General features: G+C 35.3%; 1 protein-coding gene across 5 annotated transcripts in view; it reads left to right on the top strand.

Moving 5' to 3' along the window:
* The window catches only part of DPH6 (diphthamine biosynthesis 6), a 174,492-nt gene that overhangs the window by 65,968 nt on the left and 90,640 nt on the right, over positions 1 to 17,884 (top strand). For all 5 annotated transcript variants that reach the window (XM_026081351.1, XM_026081350.1, XM_026081347.1 and 2 more), the window contains 2 exons: positions 5,434 to 5,507; positions 7,790 to 7,908. In XM_026081351.1, the coding sequence (XP_025937136.1) occupies positions 5,434 to 5,507; positions 7,790 to 7,908 (193 nt within the window). The remainder of the gene's footprint in view (positions 1 to 5,433; positions 5,508 to 7,789; positions 7,909 to 17,884) is intronic.

Raw genomic sequence — 17,884 nt, 5'->3', positions numbered from 1 at the left:
GGCAGGCAGAGTTGATGAGAAATAGCAAGTCCAGTGAGATCTCAGGAGTGGTCCATTTTATTGATGGTCAGGAGGCGCTTCAGTAATAGAACCAGCTTCTTAAGTGAGTTTGCCTTCTACTTACTGCAGGTTAAGCTTGATCCCTTTGCTTTTCAGCCTTTAGGTTGAAAAGATACCAGTGGTAGGTATCTTAGTTTGAAGATACCAGTGACTACATTGGTTGCATGTGCTGAGAAGTAGACTATAATAAGGTAAGGCAGTGTAATGGGGCATTGATATTTCAAGACTCCCACAAAAATGAGTGTTGAGGGAGAGACAAAATGTGATAGAACCTTCTGAGACTACTTTTGGGATCTGTGTCAGAAGCATGATTAAGTAAGCTTCCTTTCACCAGAACCTAAATGTGAATCAGCAGTATTTTTTTCAGTGTTTGTGCTGAGAAAGGTTGATAAGGTTTGGTCATCTGTCTGTAGCACTGAGAAGCTTACCCATAAATAGTGTAAAAAAGACTTAACATATGTTAAGTTTTGCTATATCTGTGGAATAGTAAATATAAGCCAGTAGTCGCTGTTCTTTGCTTCAGGCTTTCTTTGTAAAAATTTTGTWCAGGCAATTCCAAGCACTATGGCATCCTATTCTGTGGATTGTCCTTGCAGGCACAGTTTAACTGCAAATACATAATCATAATTTTAACCCTAAACCCATTATCAACATTCTTTGAAAATGTATAGAGTGCTAATCTGATTGTCGCTGTTTATGATTTTATTATATAACAATATGAACTACTTGAAGGATTCCATTATAAATACTGTACTGTATTGAACAGAAGGGAATACAGGCTGCTTCCTTCTTTCACACAAAGACATGTGGTGATTGGGAAATACAGACAGTTTATATACATACATACATACATACACACACATATATATATATTATTGTATTAATTGTTTTGAAGGACTGCTAATAAAAGAAAAATAATCTTGATGTGAGAAGGAGATTTAGGAAAATATTTTGGGACTAAAATCTTGAATCTTGGACAAGTCTTCTAAAATCATCCTTTCCTCTAGATTCTGTCATTAAAATCTGTTTTAATGACATTTTATAGTATATTGTAGTTTGGGTGCAGTTAGTTTTATATTGGTTCATGATATCAGATCTTGTAATTTACACAGACCACTTCAAGATTATTGCCTTTGAGAATATGCTGCCTGTGATTAATAGCTTATATAAGAGATACAGGGAATGTTTCTGGATATGGTGATTGTGATCTACTGTATTTTGAAGTAATTATTACTCTGACTCATCAAATATGAGTCTTGGAACCTAAGATACAGTTTGATTATGCAGAGCATTCCTGATCAAAGGGTGTTTGAGCTTTTGTTCCAGCTGATTCCTGCTTAAGGTAGGTCAAGCACCCTTTCAGCAAGAACTAGGACTATATAAGTGCCAGCCAGAGTACAGCTCCCAGAGCACAGCTATTAGATGCAGTACTTTCTGGGTTTTGCTTCTAGATCTTGTAGATCTTCTGGGAACATCTGGGTTTGTCAGAGGACTCCTGTGAACCTTTCAAGGAACCTGAGGGTGCTTGGTGCTGCCAGGAAAGCATAGCTGCAGAGGGCCTTGAGTTCTAGCAAGCTTTAGCAGCTTCTAACAAGCTCTATCAGCTGTTCCTGCTCAAAGCATGTTTGGGTGTTCCAGCTGACTCCTGATTAGGGAGGGTCACACACCCTTTCAGCAGGTGCTAGGGAGGGTCTATAAAAGTGCTGGGCTTAAAGCACAGCTAATAGAGGCAGCAGTTTGCACTGAAGGGGGTCAGAAGCTCTGCTGAGGACAGTGCTTGTGTGCTTGGTGATGGTGTAGGTGTATTATAGGGTGTGGTTCCCCAGCACCCAATGGGAGCAGTTATCTTTGGCACATCAGAGGCCTCAATTCAGGCAGAGTTCCAAAGGGAGGATGCAGCTCTCCATGCCTGGTGCTGCAAGGGTGCCCGGGGCCTCCTGTGGAGACTGGTGCAGGGAGAGAGGGTGTCCTTGCCTGCAGGAGGTGTGTGTGGGTGGAGGGTCTGTGCACCCAAGTACAGGGGCTGTGGGATGAGGTCAGCACACTGTGCAGCATCAGAGATGCTGAGAAAGAGATTGACCTGAGCAGAGACCCTGCAGGTATGAGAACCTGAACCCTCAACTGTACCAAAGGTGGGGCAGCAGGGTCGTGCTTGTTGGATTAAGAAATAGAGACTGCCATGATAGCAAAGGCTGGAAGCTTGTGACTTCTGACAGCCAGAGGAAGGCTCCTGCTCCGCTTGCAGGTCTGCAGCTACAGAATAGGTTCAGTGCCCTGGTAGCAGATGAAGGACTGGGAGCTCTGTCCAGGAAAGCATCTGAGCCTGCTGGGCCTGAACTGTGCCAGCAGCTCTAGAAAGAAGCAGTGAGTGATAGTAGTGGGAAACTCCCTGCTGTGGGGGTTGGAGGCCTCATCTGCTAACCTGATCTGCTCTCTGGGGAGATTTACAGTTTGCCCAGGTCTTGGATCCAGGACATTGCAAAGAGACTACTGAGGCTTCTCTGAACCTTGGACTGTTGCCCTCTGCTGTTCTTCCATGTGGACACCAATGATAGTGCCAGGGAAGACCTTGAATGTATCAAGCATTCTTGGCTTTATGGGCAAGTGTCAAGAGCATGAGGGGTCCAGGTGGTTTTGTCCTCAGTCCTGCTGGTGGGAGGGAAGGGCTTGAGGAGGGCTGGATGGACTGGATATGATTCAACAACTGGTTGCACAGCTGGTGTTGACTACAGGGATTCAGCTTTTATGAGCCTTTCTGAGGATCAAGGACTGCTAGAAAGAGATGGGATCCACCTGCCCAGGTGGGGCAAAAGCATCTTTGCCAGCAGGTTGGCCAGCCTGGTGAGGAGAGCTTTAAACTAGGAACAATGGAGGAGGGAGGTGACAATCCACAATCAAGTGACGAAATGGTGGACTGGATTGGCAAGCAGGGCACAGGCTGATGTGGATAAGAGAGATCTTGTAATCATCAGAACGGGGCTCAACTGAAGTTTATGCACACAGATAAGGAAACACCTACAGGACAGCATTATGGGTGAAGTTGTCACATCTCTTCTGGGAAATCAGCATGACTGGGTGCCTCTCTGAAGTGCCTATACATRCTAACACATGCACCATGGGGAGCAAACAGGTCTGTGTGCAGTTGCAGGGCTACGATCTCATCAGGACCACAGGGTGCTCACTCCCAAACCAATATTGCTGCACCTCAGTGTATTCTAAATATGCCAGTGATTTTTCACGCTGAATAGTTTACTCAATTTCAGTGTATTACTTCACAAGAAGAGTAATGGAATACTTTGAGAACACTAATAGAAATGAGTTGCATTTCATTTCACCAGTGAACAGATGATTATCTCAAAATAACTGAATGTATGTCAACAGAAACATTTGTTGCAAGTGAGGTAGTAAGCTGTATTTGTTATGGTAGTGTCCTGCCCATTAGGTTGAGACATGAATATATTAGTATTCTATAGAGGATAAAAAGGCACAGTTACAATGGTCAGGTGAGCTCACACTGTTTCAGAATTGTATTCATTTATTTAAACTGCAGTACTTGTTCTACATTGCAAATTGCTTTATGATCCAGTAATTCTAGCCAAAATGAGTTTCTTCTTTTTACATAAAAATATGAACAAACAGTACTTAGTTGCTGTGCTTTACAAGACTATTATGGGTTTTAATTGTATAATTTTTAAAAGAACTTTAGACCTATGAGTGGAATACAAGTGCAAAAATGATGTTGGCAGCGGTATAGGTAAGCTGCATATCAAAATTTCATGGAACAAAGAAACATGTGGGAAACCTTTTGGGTGTATTGAAGACCCAAGGAGGCTACATGAATTATTTTGAGATAGAATTTATTTAATGAAAATTCTAATTACGTACACTTGTTAACTTTTTAAAAAACATACTTCTGTATTGGAGAGTTGAGGGAAGTGGAATGTCTGATTTACCTTTACTCTGAAAAGAGCTTTGAAACATTGCACAGAAAGCTCAAAGGGAAGCAAAAGTAATATTGTCTGGATAATAGTAATGATAATAAAACAGGCAGTGGATAATAAGCTAGTGATAGACATAGATAAGCTAAAATAAATGTATATCAGTATTCTTACTTCAGAATATGTGAATCCTAAAGGGTTTGGCATTGATTTTGGTATTAAATGATATATCTATTAATGATGTGTAGAAGTACATAAATTTAACAATGATCAAGTTTGTGATATTATAACTAGGAATTTTGATAAATACAGAGAATCTTAAATGAGAAGTACAGATGGATATGAATGACTTGGGAATTTGTTTGAGGAAATGTGAGAATTAATGTAAAGAAGAATAAGATAATATAGAATAGCCCAGCATAGATATAAAATAGGAAATTGTTCACTACAAGATAATTATGAATAAAATACCCTTGGCAATATTTTATTGATAAGAAACCAAAGATGAATTTTCAATTCAGTACCATTGCAGGGAAAGACTAGTTTAATTTTGAAATACATATGTAAGTATATGGTTAAGAATTTTGTGGTACAGTCTTGCTGCAAATATCACAGGGTTGCTGTCTAATAGAGCAGCTTCAGAAGGTAGATCTTCCTTTATAGTTATGGTCAACCTGGCTTAAAAAAGCAAAACAGCTTTAACTAAAGTCTAACCAAAGTAAATTTTAGGAAAAGGAAGTAAATATAGCATGTTGCTTGTGACTCAAGGTAAAAAAGCAAAAGCCCATGAAATATTTTAAGTACATGCATTTTCAAATGTTACATTCTCAGTGCATCTAAAAGAAAAATAAAGAATTGATGGCTTAAGTAAGTGAAATAGAACGTCTCTCCAAAGAGAATGTGGCTCAGAAAACCTTTTTATAGCAGAATTGAGTAAGTTGCCTGCAAGTTTCTCTTTCTCTGGGGTTAGGATAAGAGTAGTAATCTCAAACCCTATTGCACTGTCTTGTGGCATATATATCATGTGGCATATATACAATTAAGCTGGTATGGTCATGATTGTGTGTTGCTAATATTTATTTGTAGGTGGAATAATTGACATTGCAGTTACAGAGAAGAGCTGGAAGTAATTTTCAAGGTGTCAGGAAAGCTCTGGGATAAGCTGTTAAATCTGGTATTTTTCAGTTCCAGCCATTATTTCTTCTGTAGAGTGATACTAGGGAAGAGTGGATTACTCTCTTAGAGTAATAACCATATAATAGGTCAGCTGCACTGCTCTCTCCTATGGAAGATCTGTATTCCAGCCCATTCAAATCAATGTACTGGACATAGGGAAAAAAATTTCTTCTTGGTTCATTCTGTAATAGAATTACTGGATCTCCATTGTTTAGGCTAGCATACAGTGCTAACTTTATTATTCCTTGTGTTTTTTCAGGACAAGGAAGGAGTGGAGGGTGTCTCTGTGGGAGCCATTCTTTCTGATTACCAGCGAATTCGAGTAGAAGATGTGTAAGAAAAATATTTATCTTTATTAATATACACATTATGGGAAGTGTTTTATTTGTTTTCTAACTCAAAATCTGTAACATAGAGCAGACAGTTACTTTATTTCTCATGTTCTGTGATACCCAATACCTTCAATACGTTATTTTAAGTACCTTTTTTTCTGGAACCATGTCTTCTATATATATCATTAATGAAAATCCAGTAGAGAGTAAATTTTTTGGAGTGCTCTTCAGGTCTCTTATGGATCTGTTGAAAATATTGAGAGTTTTGACATGGAAATAGTGGAGTTAGGTTCAGGTCTTTGATTTCAGCTGGAAGCTTGCTCAATTGCAGAGACAATAATGTTGTGGTCAAGTCTATATTTATTGTGGTCTGTATTTTTCAACAGACTTTTAATATAAAAGAGTCAGAAATTGGAATTCTTCATTACTGAGAATTATTAAAAAATATGCAATGTAAATCTAAAGAAATTCTGTGCAGAGTACAGCTGAATCCACTTACTCTTTCTCCATTGCAATGATCAACTGAATCTAACAGTCTGTAGCTTGTTATCAGGAGCTAAATGCAAGACAATTCTTATGTTCATATCTTCCATTACTTCCTTAAAATCTATTATAGAAATAATTTAAAAAAACACATTATTCAGGAACTTTTTCTCATTTCTTCTGTGCAAATTCTTTAAGTCTAGATAGACTGTGATACTTCTTCGAAGAGTCTTAACAAAAAAAAGATACTGTGTGATAGGAATTTTGTGTTATGTAGGCCCAGATTTGATTTGGGTCTGGAAAAAAAAAAATCATTACATACATCTGATGAAATGCAAAAACAGCTTGTGATAAAAATAAATTATCAGTTAATTAGAATTCATTAGTTATTTGTTGATAATGGAATAAAAAAATCTGGAATACTTCATGAATTGCAACAATGTTGAAGTTAATGCCATGCCAACTCTACTCAAATCAGTGATTTACATGTGATGGGTGTTCTCTTTTCAATTTACATAGGTAAACTGCAGTCAGAAATAGCTTCTTTCTTCTTCTTTTCTTTTAGGCTTAATATACATACTGAAATCTAGGAACAGTAGGACATTTTAATAAATGCCTGATCATGCTACTAGATGTTTTTGCTGATTGTGGGTCTCTGATCAGTTACCACAACCAGAAGACTGACAGCACATCACAATATTTCCAGCTGACCTGATTAATTCCARGGTCACTCAGTGGTAAAAATTTACATTGGTCTGAAGATTTACCCCTTGCAGTGAAGTTATATCACCTAAACCATCCTGATTACTTGGATTCAGCTAATTTGATAGCTAAAAATAGGCACCTAAATGAATTATCTGACATTCAGAGTTGCTAACTATTTGTTAATTTTACAACTGAGTGCTTTGTTAAAATATAAAAAAGTGATAGCAAAACTAATGAGATTATATGGGTGCTATATATGGATTTAGGTGTCAGCATTAAGCACCCATTTAACTACAAAATCTTGACACTCATCTAATAGTAGTGAGAAATCCCATGTATTAGATAAACATTTGTCAATTATCAATTAATGTAATATTTTGAGTGATCTGAGCTAGGTAGTTAAATCTGGTTTTCAGGATTTAGGTATTTTATCATCAGCTGATGACTCTTGGCAATCTGCAGTAGGGTTGCCTTTCAATAGTGCAAATTAGTGGTACTCTAATATGGTAAACAATCAAAATCTATGTATCAAATGCTGTGTAAATGCAATTTGTATCAAACCAAATCCTTAAATGGACATTGTCAAGTTGTTACTTTGTTTCACAAACTGTACACTTTTTCTTGAGCTATCCTTTTCTTGAGTGTTGATACTAATCACAGGTTTGTTGAGTGTAACAAATTCAGCATACTGCACTGGTGATCTGTGCTGTGTGTATCACAGAGCGGTAACTCTTGCCTTTAACTGTGTATATAAAAATTGATCACCTCCTAAGCTGTTTATGGGTTTGCATTCCTAAAGGTCTAGAGATGGATTTTCTCTTGGTTTTTCTTATTTTGTTCTTATGCAACCATATTTATATGAGTGAGTTACAACTTACATAGGTAAATTATAGTCAGAATAAGCTTCCTTCTTTTTATTTTATGTTAGACTTAGTGTGTATACTGAAATCTAGGAAAATGTTTTAATTGAAATTATAGGAGAATTATTTAATAGTAGGAAATCAGAGAAATTAAATTTCTGTAGTTTTGAATGAATTATGCTGTGTAAAAGCTTTTTTTTTGGCTTTCATCCAACTTTTTTTTGGTGCTTTTAAGATGCAGAAGGCTTAATCTTCAGCCGCTAGCTTATCTTTGGCGCCGGAACCAGGAAATTTTACTTAAGGAAATGATATCATCCAACATTCAAGCCATAATCATAAAAGTGGCAGCTTTTGGTACGTATCCAGATTCTGAGCAGTATTGTCTGTTAAAACTTAAATGAATAAGTGCATAGCACATCAGAGAAAAACAGACATTTTGTTTTATATTTTAGGATAAGAAATGTTAACATGTGCCTGAAGAAGATTTAAAAAAATGAGCTATGACTATATGGCAGTCAAGATGTCTGAATAATCAATTTACCTGTATGTAATTCATACTTTTCTCAGTGTAGATATTGAAAAGCTGGAAGTAATTCTTTCTAGCATCGTCATTAAATTCCCACAGTAAGTTTTTTGTTTTGGTTTGGTTTTGATTCTCAGTAAAAATGCATGCATAATTCAGTAGTTCACAGTATTGTTGTTTATAGATGATACAAACTAGTGGCTAGACAAAATTATAAAACAACCGCGAAAGTTTTAATAGAAACTTAACAAATTAACATCAAACAAAATGTAATTATGTGAGGCCAAAACATTTTGCATAACAACAATCTTTTGATTTGGTAAAGTAAAGAGTAATTTGCTTTCGTTGTTGCTTTCTGAAGAGTGGTATTTACAGTGTAATTATTTAGTACATCAGAGCTCAAAATCAAAATGCCTTTTTATTAGTAAGTGTTTAAAATGAGATTTTTATAATGAAGCAAATCATTACACAAGATAATTGAATTTTTTTTTAAGGTAAAAGTATGTTGAAATCAAGTTTTATAGAAAGTCTTGTTGAATGACATGCTCTGTAACCATGAGAAGCACGTAAGAAACATGTTAATGCCACAATATATCATTTCAGGCCTCTATGCAGTTTTTCATTTAAGAATATCAGGTGAGGCTTTAAGTAGAAAATGTGACCAAAGGACCATTTTGCGGGGGGGGATCACTAGAGTTTTGTGGCCCATTAGACCAAAGAATGGCTAGTATAATACAAGAGCATCAGTTCTACTTGGGAGGCTAAAGATGTATGTCTGAAAAATTGTTGTGTAACCTTGCATTAGAAGTCTGATGACTGGCTTATTTGTGTAACTTTCACATTAAATTCTCAATGTCTTTCCTTTCTTCTTTAAAGACTACTTTATAGTAAAGTTATTTCTACCTAAATATTAGCCAAGAAATAAATATAGCTCTTTAGACTTTGCATGAATTCATAGCATGACTTTTTAAAATTAATTGGTATTTATTTATTTATTTCTCTGCTCATCTTTAGCTGGTAGTCTGATTAGAATGATTAGAAGAGCCAAGTTCCCTCATTCACTTACAGATTACAAGCAATGGAATTTAATAGTGTTTTCTTGTATTTTGGGGAAAGCCAGTTACAAATACAGGGGAATTAACTGCTGCATGTTCCACTGTACAACACTTCTTTCTTAAATTGGAAAAAATAGCTCAAAATATTTTTTTTAAGGGAATAATATTTGAAGGCCATATAGAGCACATCTTTGTACTTTAAAATAAAGAGAACAGATGTTGCTTACATTGCTTATGTTAACAGGAAGAAAAAAAGTGTCCACAAAAAGTATGTAGCATGTTTTTTCCAATCAGAATTATTTTGTCATCATTTACATTGTTTCATTTGCTTTTTTTCTTTTTGTAATTAGATCTCTTCAATTGTACAAAATTAAGTAAAAATAAAGTAGAGTTAAAGTCTATTTAAAGTATTTTAAAGAACATATAAGATTTAGATGCTATGATAGATAAAACTATTTCATGAGTAGACATCAGTGATGGCCTCACTCATCCATAAAGCAAGATAAGCTTGTCTTTTGTAATTCTACAGGCTTAAACCTTAAAATGCATAGTTGATGCACAAAGAGTACTTTGTGGGCTGTTCATTTAAGGAGCAAATACCATAAATACTTGTAGATAGCAATTAGGTAGAAAATCACTGCAAGATTCTTTTTTTTTTTTTTTCCCTTTTTCTTTCCTTTTTTTTTTTGGCTACAGGTAAAAGAAAGATCTTATCAGAGTCAATTTCTCACCTGCCTCAGGCAGACGTAATTAGATGTAAGCAAATTTAATGGAGCTTGTGTTCTCTGGGGCCATTCTGTAATGCTTTAATAATTGCATGCCTTATTAAAGCAGATTTAAGGTATGAAGATTGTTTAGCATATCAAGTGGCAAAAAAGCTAAGATATGGGTTAACTTTTTGCCTTTTAGATTGATAATCAAAGCTAAACTGCAATGAAAATATTTAAAATAACAGATTTAATAGTCTAAAGGGCAGTATATTAGATGGTATATTGTACAGATGTTAAAGCAAGAAACAAACCTGTAACTTGAGCTTGACATTCATCAACACTGGCATACTTGTGCGCTTGCCTTGTCCTGTTTTCCATTAACTCAATGCCAGTATCAGCAAGGTAAAAGCCTGTCGTTTTATGTAGAAAACACATAATTATGCAAGTAAATGAGCATTAGTTAGTACATTTCCCTTAAATCCACCGTTACAAATTAATACCATAAACTTTGCCAGTGGCAACAGTTTTCTATCTCAGAGTAGCATGCTTGTTCAGATGGGATACCAATTGCTCTCTCTTATATGCGAAAGAAGTATTCTTAGCAACCCTTCTTCACATGCCTTCTGTTGATCTGTAAGTAGATCAGTTTTCTTTCCTTTAGAATGTATTTCAGAAGCTTTAATGATGAGAGACATTCTAYGATCTAGCAGCAAACCTGAGCAATAAAAAATAATATTGTTTAAGAATATTCATCTTCAGTTGCACTTTCTTGTTGCTAAAGATGTCTGTATGATGCATAATATCTTCATATTCAAAATATATCCTTCAGTGGAAACGTGAGAAAATTAGAATAGGGTTGCTCAGTAATAGCTAAAATAGACGGTTGTCTTCAACATGTGAGWGTGTAAAATTCCAGTAATATCCATTGCTCGTGTGAGACAGTATAATATAGCATAATCATAAGATGTGGTTTTGATATCCTTGTTCTATGATTTATGGATTAAAATATTAATTAATTTGCAGAAGTGTATCAGAATCTGTGTATAACTGATTCAACTTTTAATGTTGGTAACCTTATACATTGGTCTCACCTGTACTGGGTTCTAAAACAAATTACTTCCACTGCAGCACTAGGTGTAAAGGGTACATTTGGAAGGAATTGTTGTGTTCTCCACAGTATGGTCCTCAGTCAAAATTGAACATGAAATTTTACTTAGTTTTATGTTACTTATATAGTTACCTATACCTAAATCTTGTGGAGTCAAGAATTAACACTGAAATATAACTTCAATTCTGTATTTTAACATATGACTAATTTCAGTTCTGTCAATATAATTTCAATTATTTTTTACATTGTGCAGTTAATGCAACTTATCCTCAGAGATTCTAGTTTTCTTTACTGTTTTAAGACTCATGTTCATCTTCAGTAAGTTTTATTAGAAAATTGCACATTGTTTCCTTGAGAAACTGAAAAAAAATTGCTTCGTTTAATCAAAATCAGAATATTAGGCCAAAATTTCTATCTTTTAAGGGGTTAATATGCATTAGTTAGTTTATACATTGCAGTTTCTCTCAGTTTGGTTATGGTATAGTAAAGAGTCACTATTGAATTAAAAACCTCAAATACGTTGTAATTGTGAGGTCACAGAATAGAAATATTAAGATGAAAAGAAAGCCTCTAGTGGTAAATTGTGTTTCTAACTTCTAGCCCTTCTTTAGACCACAGAAGAAAAGTTATGCCACAATACTGTTCAACTGCTCAAAAATAATAGAAGATGAAACTTGTGTCAGAGCTGATCGGCTTCTGGTGCTCAGCCTACATTTTGAAGTGTGACTCTTACACCGTGGCTACATCATGTATCTTTTAGGTCCAGCTGCACTGAGCGCTTCTAGGCAATCTGCATACTCAGGTGTGGATAGAAATGAAAAAAGAGGGGCTGTGGAAGCCTAAATTTTGAGATGCTGTGGGCACTAGTTGCTCACCTAGGCTCTTTCCCTCCCACAGTGGAGTAATGAAATTCCTGAAGTTAACTTTCCAAATTGAACTTTCTGAAGTATAAATTCAGCCTTCTTTGGTGCTGGAAGATCTTTATGCTTGACTCTCAGAGCCAAGGATGGTATACTCCTGCTATACAGAGAATGCTTTGAAAAGCTTGTGGTTTTGTTCTTGTATATCAACTTTTCATTTAAAAAGAGAGCATGTTACTTCACAGTATAATTAAATCAGTTAAGTATCTGTAGTATTTATTGTATGTGTCATATGTGTTAATTAACCCAGCCACCTAGGCATCTACATTACTGTTTATTACTTCCATACCACTAGGTGCACTGAAGTAAAATCCTGACTCACTGAAATTGATAGATTCCCATCAATTTAAAGGGAACTGAGATTTACATWTAAAGTACTGCGTTAAAAAACATCTAGCACCACATAGTTCCCAATTAAGCTCCTGAGGGTGTAATTTAGCATTACAGATAAACCGATCTAATAGGGAGTTGCTGCCAAAAGGTTGATCTTTCTTCCCCTTCTGTCTGACTGTACCAGACCACAAGTTTCTGCTGCTGCTACCCCTGTAAATGATGCAGTGACTGTGTGGCTGTAGAACGAATCACTGCAGCTGCGTGATCCAGCAGAAGAATACTGCTTTTTTGTGTTTGCAGTGAACTGACTCACTGTCGGTGACTGACACAGTCACATGGAGAGGGAAACTGTCTCAGTGGAAAGCCCACTAGGTTGGGTTGACTGTAAGTCAGATCATATCCTGAAGTAAMATTGGTGGCTGTTCAAGTTTTATCTGAACACATCATTTATGCAATGAAATAGAAATCATGTTCTTTGATAATTTGTTTCTATTTTCTGGTACTGAACTCTTCTAAAAGCTGTTTCTCTAATCAGTATTGGGGAAATGGAAGGAACTCCATATTTTGAGGAAGCAAATACATTCAGAAAATGCTAAGACAGGAGTTCACAAAGCAAACATAATGGAAGAGAGGAACATTCTGATAAGAAATCAAACAAGATCCCTGTTGTTTTCCTCCACATTATTTTGAAAGGATTTTTTTTTATTGTGTTTTGTGAGTTTGTTTGTTTTACATTTTACATAAACTAAATACTGGCATTGTTCTTAGCCACTTCAGTTTATTTAAAGTTGATTTTTTCCATTGCTTTTTCCTTGGGCAGTTACCAGACATTGGAGCTGTGATGAAATCTGTGACAGTTTTTACAACCTTTGCTCTTGATGTTGTCTGTTGTTATTAATAGGAAATAGACTTCTTTTGTTTATCATAATTTTAAGTGGGACATAAAATGGCAAATAATATTTTCCCAGTACCATAAAATTTTAATGATTATCTATTCTGTTAGGAAGAATGTATTCTAAAAAGTGTCCTTAAACTTTTATTAGAAAAATCATCTTCAAACAAAGTTCGTTTAATGTATTATCTTGTATACATATCTGATAGCTTTTAATTCATTTTTTATTACTGTATTTTTTGTAGTTTATAAATTTGGTAAATCAAGTTTATGCCTAGCGTGCACTTTGGTATTCTCACTGCTCTTTTCTTCCCTCTTCTAATCCTTGTTTCCTAACCAACACATTCTATTGTCACTGAATTTTCAAGCAAAGCTTCCAAAGCTTAGTTGTTCCTTTCGAATTTTARATGTATTTGGCCTTTTTTCCTTAGGCATATTCCATAATACATTTGTCTACTAATTCATTTAGCTACGTTATTCATGTTATTAACAATAAAAGAAAAGGTACCACATCTGTTTGTTCACCAGACGTAATATGAAAGGACTTGGGAACAAGTATGAAACCACAGGAGCTGTTTTAACTCAGGGCCTCTTTTTCTATTAACATGGAAAAATGGGAAGGTAGGTGCAAGACCAGAAATCAGCCAAAATTAGCTTGGGATTCAAGAAGGCTGTGATGCAAAAGAAATATGTAAGTGAGAAGAGAGAGCTAGGAGTGGTGGAATTTAAGTGAAGGCAAGTCTTGATTTAGAGGGTAGATGAAAGGTTGGAATAATAAGAAAAGAATCTTTGCATTTGAAGTGTTATTTGTCCTGATGCTTGTACATGAATCAAGTATACTTTGATACCAGTGGAAGATGAGGTTTTGGAAAAAGCTTTTCGTGCATAGGTAGAAGAAAAGTTTTGAAAGTGAAATGTGTTGTGGAGAAAGAAGTGATGAGATTTTGCGACAGCCTGCACGAGTGGATCTAGAAACAGTTTAAATACAAATATGACTCCCTTTTTGCTATCTGTTGAGGGTTATAAGTTGGACATTGGGAAGGATGTTGGTATTTTCAGTAGTAACAGATAACAGGAGTTTGAAGGAAGAGTGAAAAAGCCAATGTGCCTGAAAACACAGCCAAGTAATTGTGAGTTGACTTTGAGTGCAGTGCTTTTTTAAGGAATCGCCAGAGATGGAAAAAAATTGGAGAGAGATGGCTCAAGAGGGGAAAGATCCCTGTGTAACTTGAGCAGATGAAATCATCTAAAGAAAAAATGAAATGGGAGCAGGGGACTAAGAAGGGACTATTGAGTCTTTACGGTGAATGCAAAAAGGAAGCAAGGGGTCTAATGAAGGAGACAACAGAAGAATAGTCAGAGAATTTTGAGCTGAAATAGATCGGACTAACCAGAGCTTAGAAAAATGAAGGTATCAAAACCAAAAACAAGTTTAACAGAATGAAAAGCAAGAGGGAGAGGTGATGTTTAACACTAGAATACTGCTTGATGCTCTTTAATGCTTAGTAAGATTTAAGCGCAGGATTCACTATGCAGATTCCTGTGCTGAAACAGAGCTTTAGCTCAAACCCTTAGAGGTATGTCTGTGCAGTTAGAACCATAGATGCTTTGCTCCCCAGGCCTCTCTGAGCTGAAGTTTTACCAGATGTCTTGTCCTAATCTGATCCTTTACTTCTACTCTGGCTTTTACTTTCTACATTCAGTCTACTCATTTCCTCTTTCAGAAGTCTCTATCAGTCCATTTGCGAACTGTGACTTTTTAAAGGTTTATGACTTGTTTGCATGTGGATTGATTTAGTGAAAGTGGCATGGATTTTACGACCGGCACAGATTTTACCACTGGCAACATTCCTCTTCCTCTGCCACTGAATCGAATTCTAAACCTTTTCTTCAAAGCGTAAAGGCACTAGAACTTTTCAAAGCATGGAAATATCAGAATTTAACTGTACTAAACAGCATATCTTTTGTCTCCAACCTGTGGTGCTGGAATGGTTGAACTCTTTGAATGCAATAGATAAATACATATCTCTGTAGACACAGACTCTATAATAATTCTGCCTAAACCATTTCAGTATGACGAAGTTAAAACTCTGAAAATGAATTTATACTGAGAATGTCGGACAACCCTTAATATTAGGTAGCTTTATGACCCCAACCTGTTATAACTTTTGCTTTAAATCTCTGAAGTCTTGTGAAATTCCTGAGAGGAAGTTGACTGGGGCAGTATTTTCAATGAACAGAAGCATTTGCCACAGAGGTCTTGTTTCAAAAGATCAGAAAAGAAAAATGGATTTGATAAACACTTTAATAGTAATTCAGCAATTCTTCCACAATCTTTTTTTTAAACTGAAAATATCTTCTTGATATTTGACGAAACAATACAAATTTCTTCAAAGCCTTATTGAGGTTTTTCCTACTGAAATGGCAGAGCTAAGTTACTTTGAATCCTAAATGTAAGTGGAACACACAACTTTGATGTTAAAAAAAATCACAAGAGATTACAGATAAACTTAACTTTGTTAATATGAAGAATTTTCAAGCCTTTTACCTCTTAGAATTCTGAAATTTGATGACACCAGACTTTAAACTAGTTTAGAACATATTTGATAAACTTGTGAGAAATAAGATAAATTATGATCCTAGATAAATTATGCTGGAAACACATGCTTGAAAGAACCTTCAGAGTTAACTTCTTCTGACTTTACCACTTATCATGAAAAAGATTGTTATATCTTCAGATCCTGTGTCTGCACTATTCCCACATTGGGTAAGTTATACCATACCAGAAAAAAAAGCAGGCGTGTAATCAAATTGTATGATTTCTCTTCTTATTATGCAATAAATTAAAAGTATATTCACCTTTAATCTGTTAGAAGTGGGGCTAATATCCATTATTCTTGCATTTTTCCTTCCCTCATTTTTATATTAAAAATTAAATAGCTTTTAAAATCTTTTCGATATTTTGGAAATAAAATTTCAAGCAATCCATCCAGTTCACCATTGTTATACAACCTTTCACGTATGAAAGTTATGAGAAAGTTAACATGTATGAAAGTTATGAGAAAGTTAAGACTTGTAAGACTATAAACCTGTCAATTTATACTACCAAAGAAAGTTTGCCCCTTCACAAATTTTCATGGAAATGAAAGCTAAATATGACTTCAGCCATAATTTACCCTAAGGCAATTTAAGGTATGGATTTACAGCAGGTGCACTTCTACAATACGCAGTGTATCTGATTTCCCCAAATTGTTTAAAGAATAATGTTTGACCCTACTAAATGAAAATCAGTGATTTTTTTTTTTTACTGTTTTCATAGGGAAAAAAAGTTTACAGGATTTTACCTTCAAAAATAATCCAATAGTCTCTGTTTCAACTCTACAGGGACAGTTGCATCTACCTTTTGTAATCTTTTGCTTTCCCTCCGTAGTTCTGTACCTTAAAGGTAATAACATTCCCATTTCCTCCTTGCTAACCCTGTTTTTCTCCTGAATTGAGAAGAGATGGTAAGAGAGTTTGTCCTCAGAAAGTTTGTCTTTCATTGCCCCTTTTCCTATGTCGAGTTCTATATAAATTTACTCTTGGTGAATACCTGGTTAGGATCTTTTCAGCAGCCTTGTTGTGTATTATACTGCCCTCCTTCATCAGAAGTTCAGTCTCTGTCCCTTACATCTGTAATGGTAGTACTTATTAATCTTCTCAACAGTGTTTCTCAAGAAGTCAGGAAAAAGAAGGGAACTTTAAGTTGTAGCTTTAAAACAAGTTGTAGTTTTTCTCCAAAGGTCCATGCTAATTCTATGCATATGAAATTTCGATGAGATTGATACTAGATTTTGATTTTAGATACTTCTTTTTTAATCTTCTTTTAAGGAAGACGTCAGAGAGGAATAAGGTGTACTTTTTGAATAGTAAGGATGAACTGTCAGAAAAGGAAAACAGTTTGCCACTATATTATCAAAAGATAGTGGTTCACTGGTGGGGGAAAATAGAGTGACTTACAATAAGGTAGTTCATCAAATACATCCATTATAGGAGTTTGTCTTGCTGATGTGTGTGTGGTAATGATTCTTACACAACATATTCATGTATTATTAGAGTTTGATTCAGTATAACTTTCAAAAGAACTTTATAAGCCACCATTTCTTACAACTAATAGTTATGATTTATTTACTCATAGCATTTTTTTGTAAGTGGAGGGGAAGATAGTATTTTGCATATTAAAATACTTTCTTAAAGATCAATATTATTTTAAATTCATGAACATGTATAAAATACATTTTTGTAAGCATGGCGAGGTTTGAGAATGTATATTTTGTTAGCCAAACATTATGCCCTGAAAATGAACTTGATTTTTTTTTTTAATGGTCATGATAAATGCAAATAATATCAGTTAGTTACAAGTTTAGGGCTTATGCTACAGAAGTGCATGTGTACAAAGTGAACCATTTAAAATACTTTTTCTGTTGCATCGTAACTTAACACTAGTGAAATGCAGTAATGTTTTTTGGTACATTTTTTTCTTTCCACTACAGAACAAACCCCTCAATTTCTTCTCCAGTCTTTCTATATTACTGCAGTTCTCTATAGCAGTTGTCTTGAGGCTGTGTGTCAGATTGTGCTGCAGCCATTGTTGATATGTGCAGAAAGGTTTTCTGTTCCTGTCAATGGAATTATCAGGAATTACAAACGGACTAGAAATTGCTTTTCAAAGTGATTAGACCATTTGTACTATTGAATATTGATTTTTACAGTAAAACTCTAGACCACAAAAGCTGAGATGAGAGCACGA

The sequence above is a fragment of the Apteryx rowi genome, unplaced genomic scaffold (genome assembly GCF_003343035.1).
Source record: "Apteryx rowi isolate R43461 unplaced genomic scaffold, aptRow1 scaffold_544, whole genome shotgun sequence".
Taxonomy (NCBI): domain Eukaryota; kingdom Metazoa; phylum Chordata; class Aves; order Apterygiformes; family Apterygidae; genus Apteryx; species Apteryx rowi.
The sequence above is the reverse complement of the archived record's forward strand: the minus strand, read 5'-3'. Positions and strand labels throughout refer to the sequence as shown.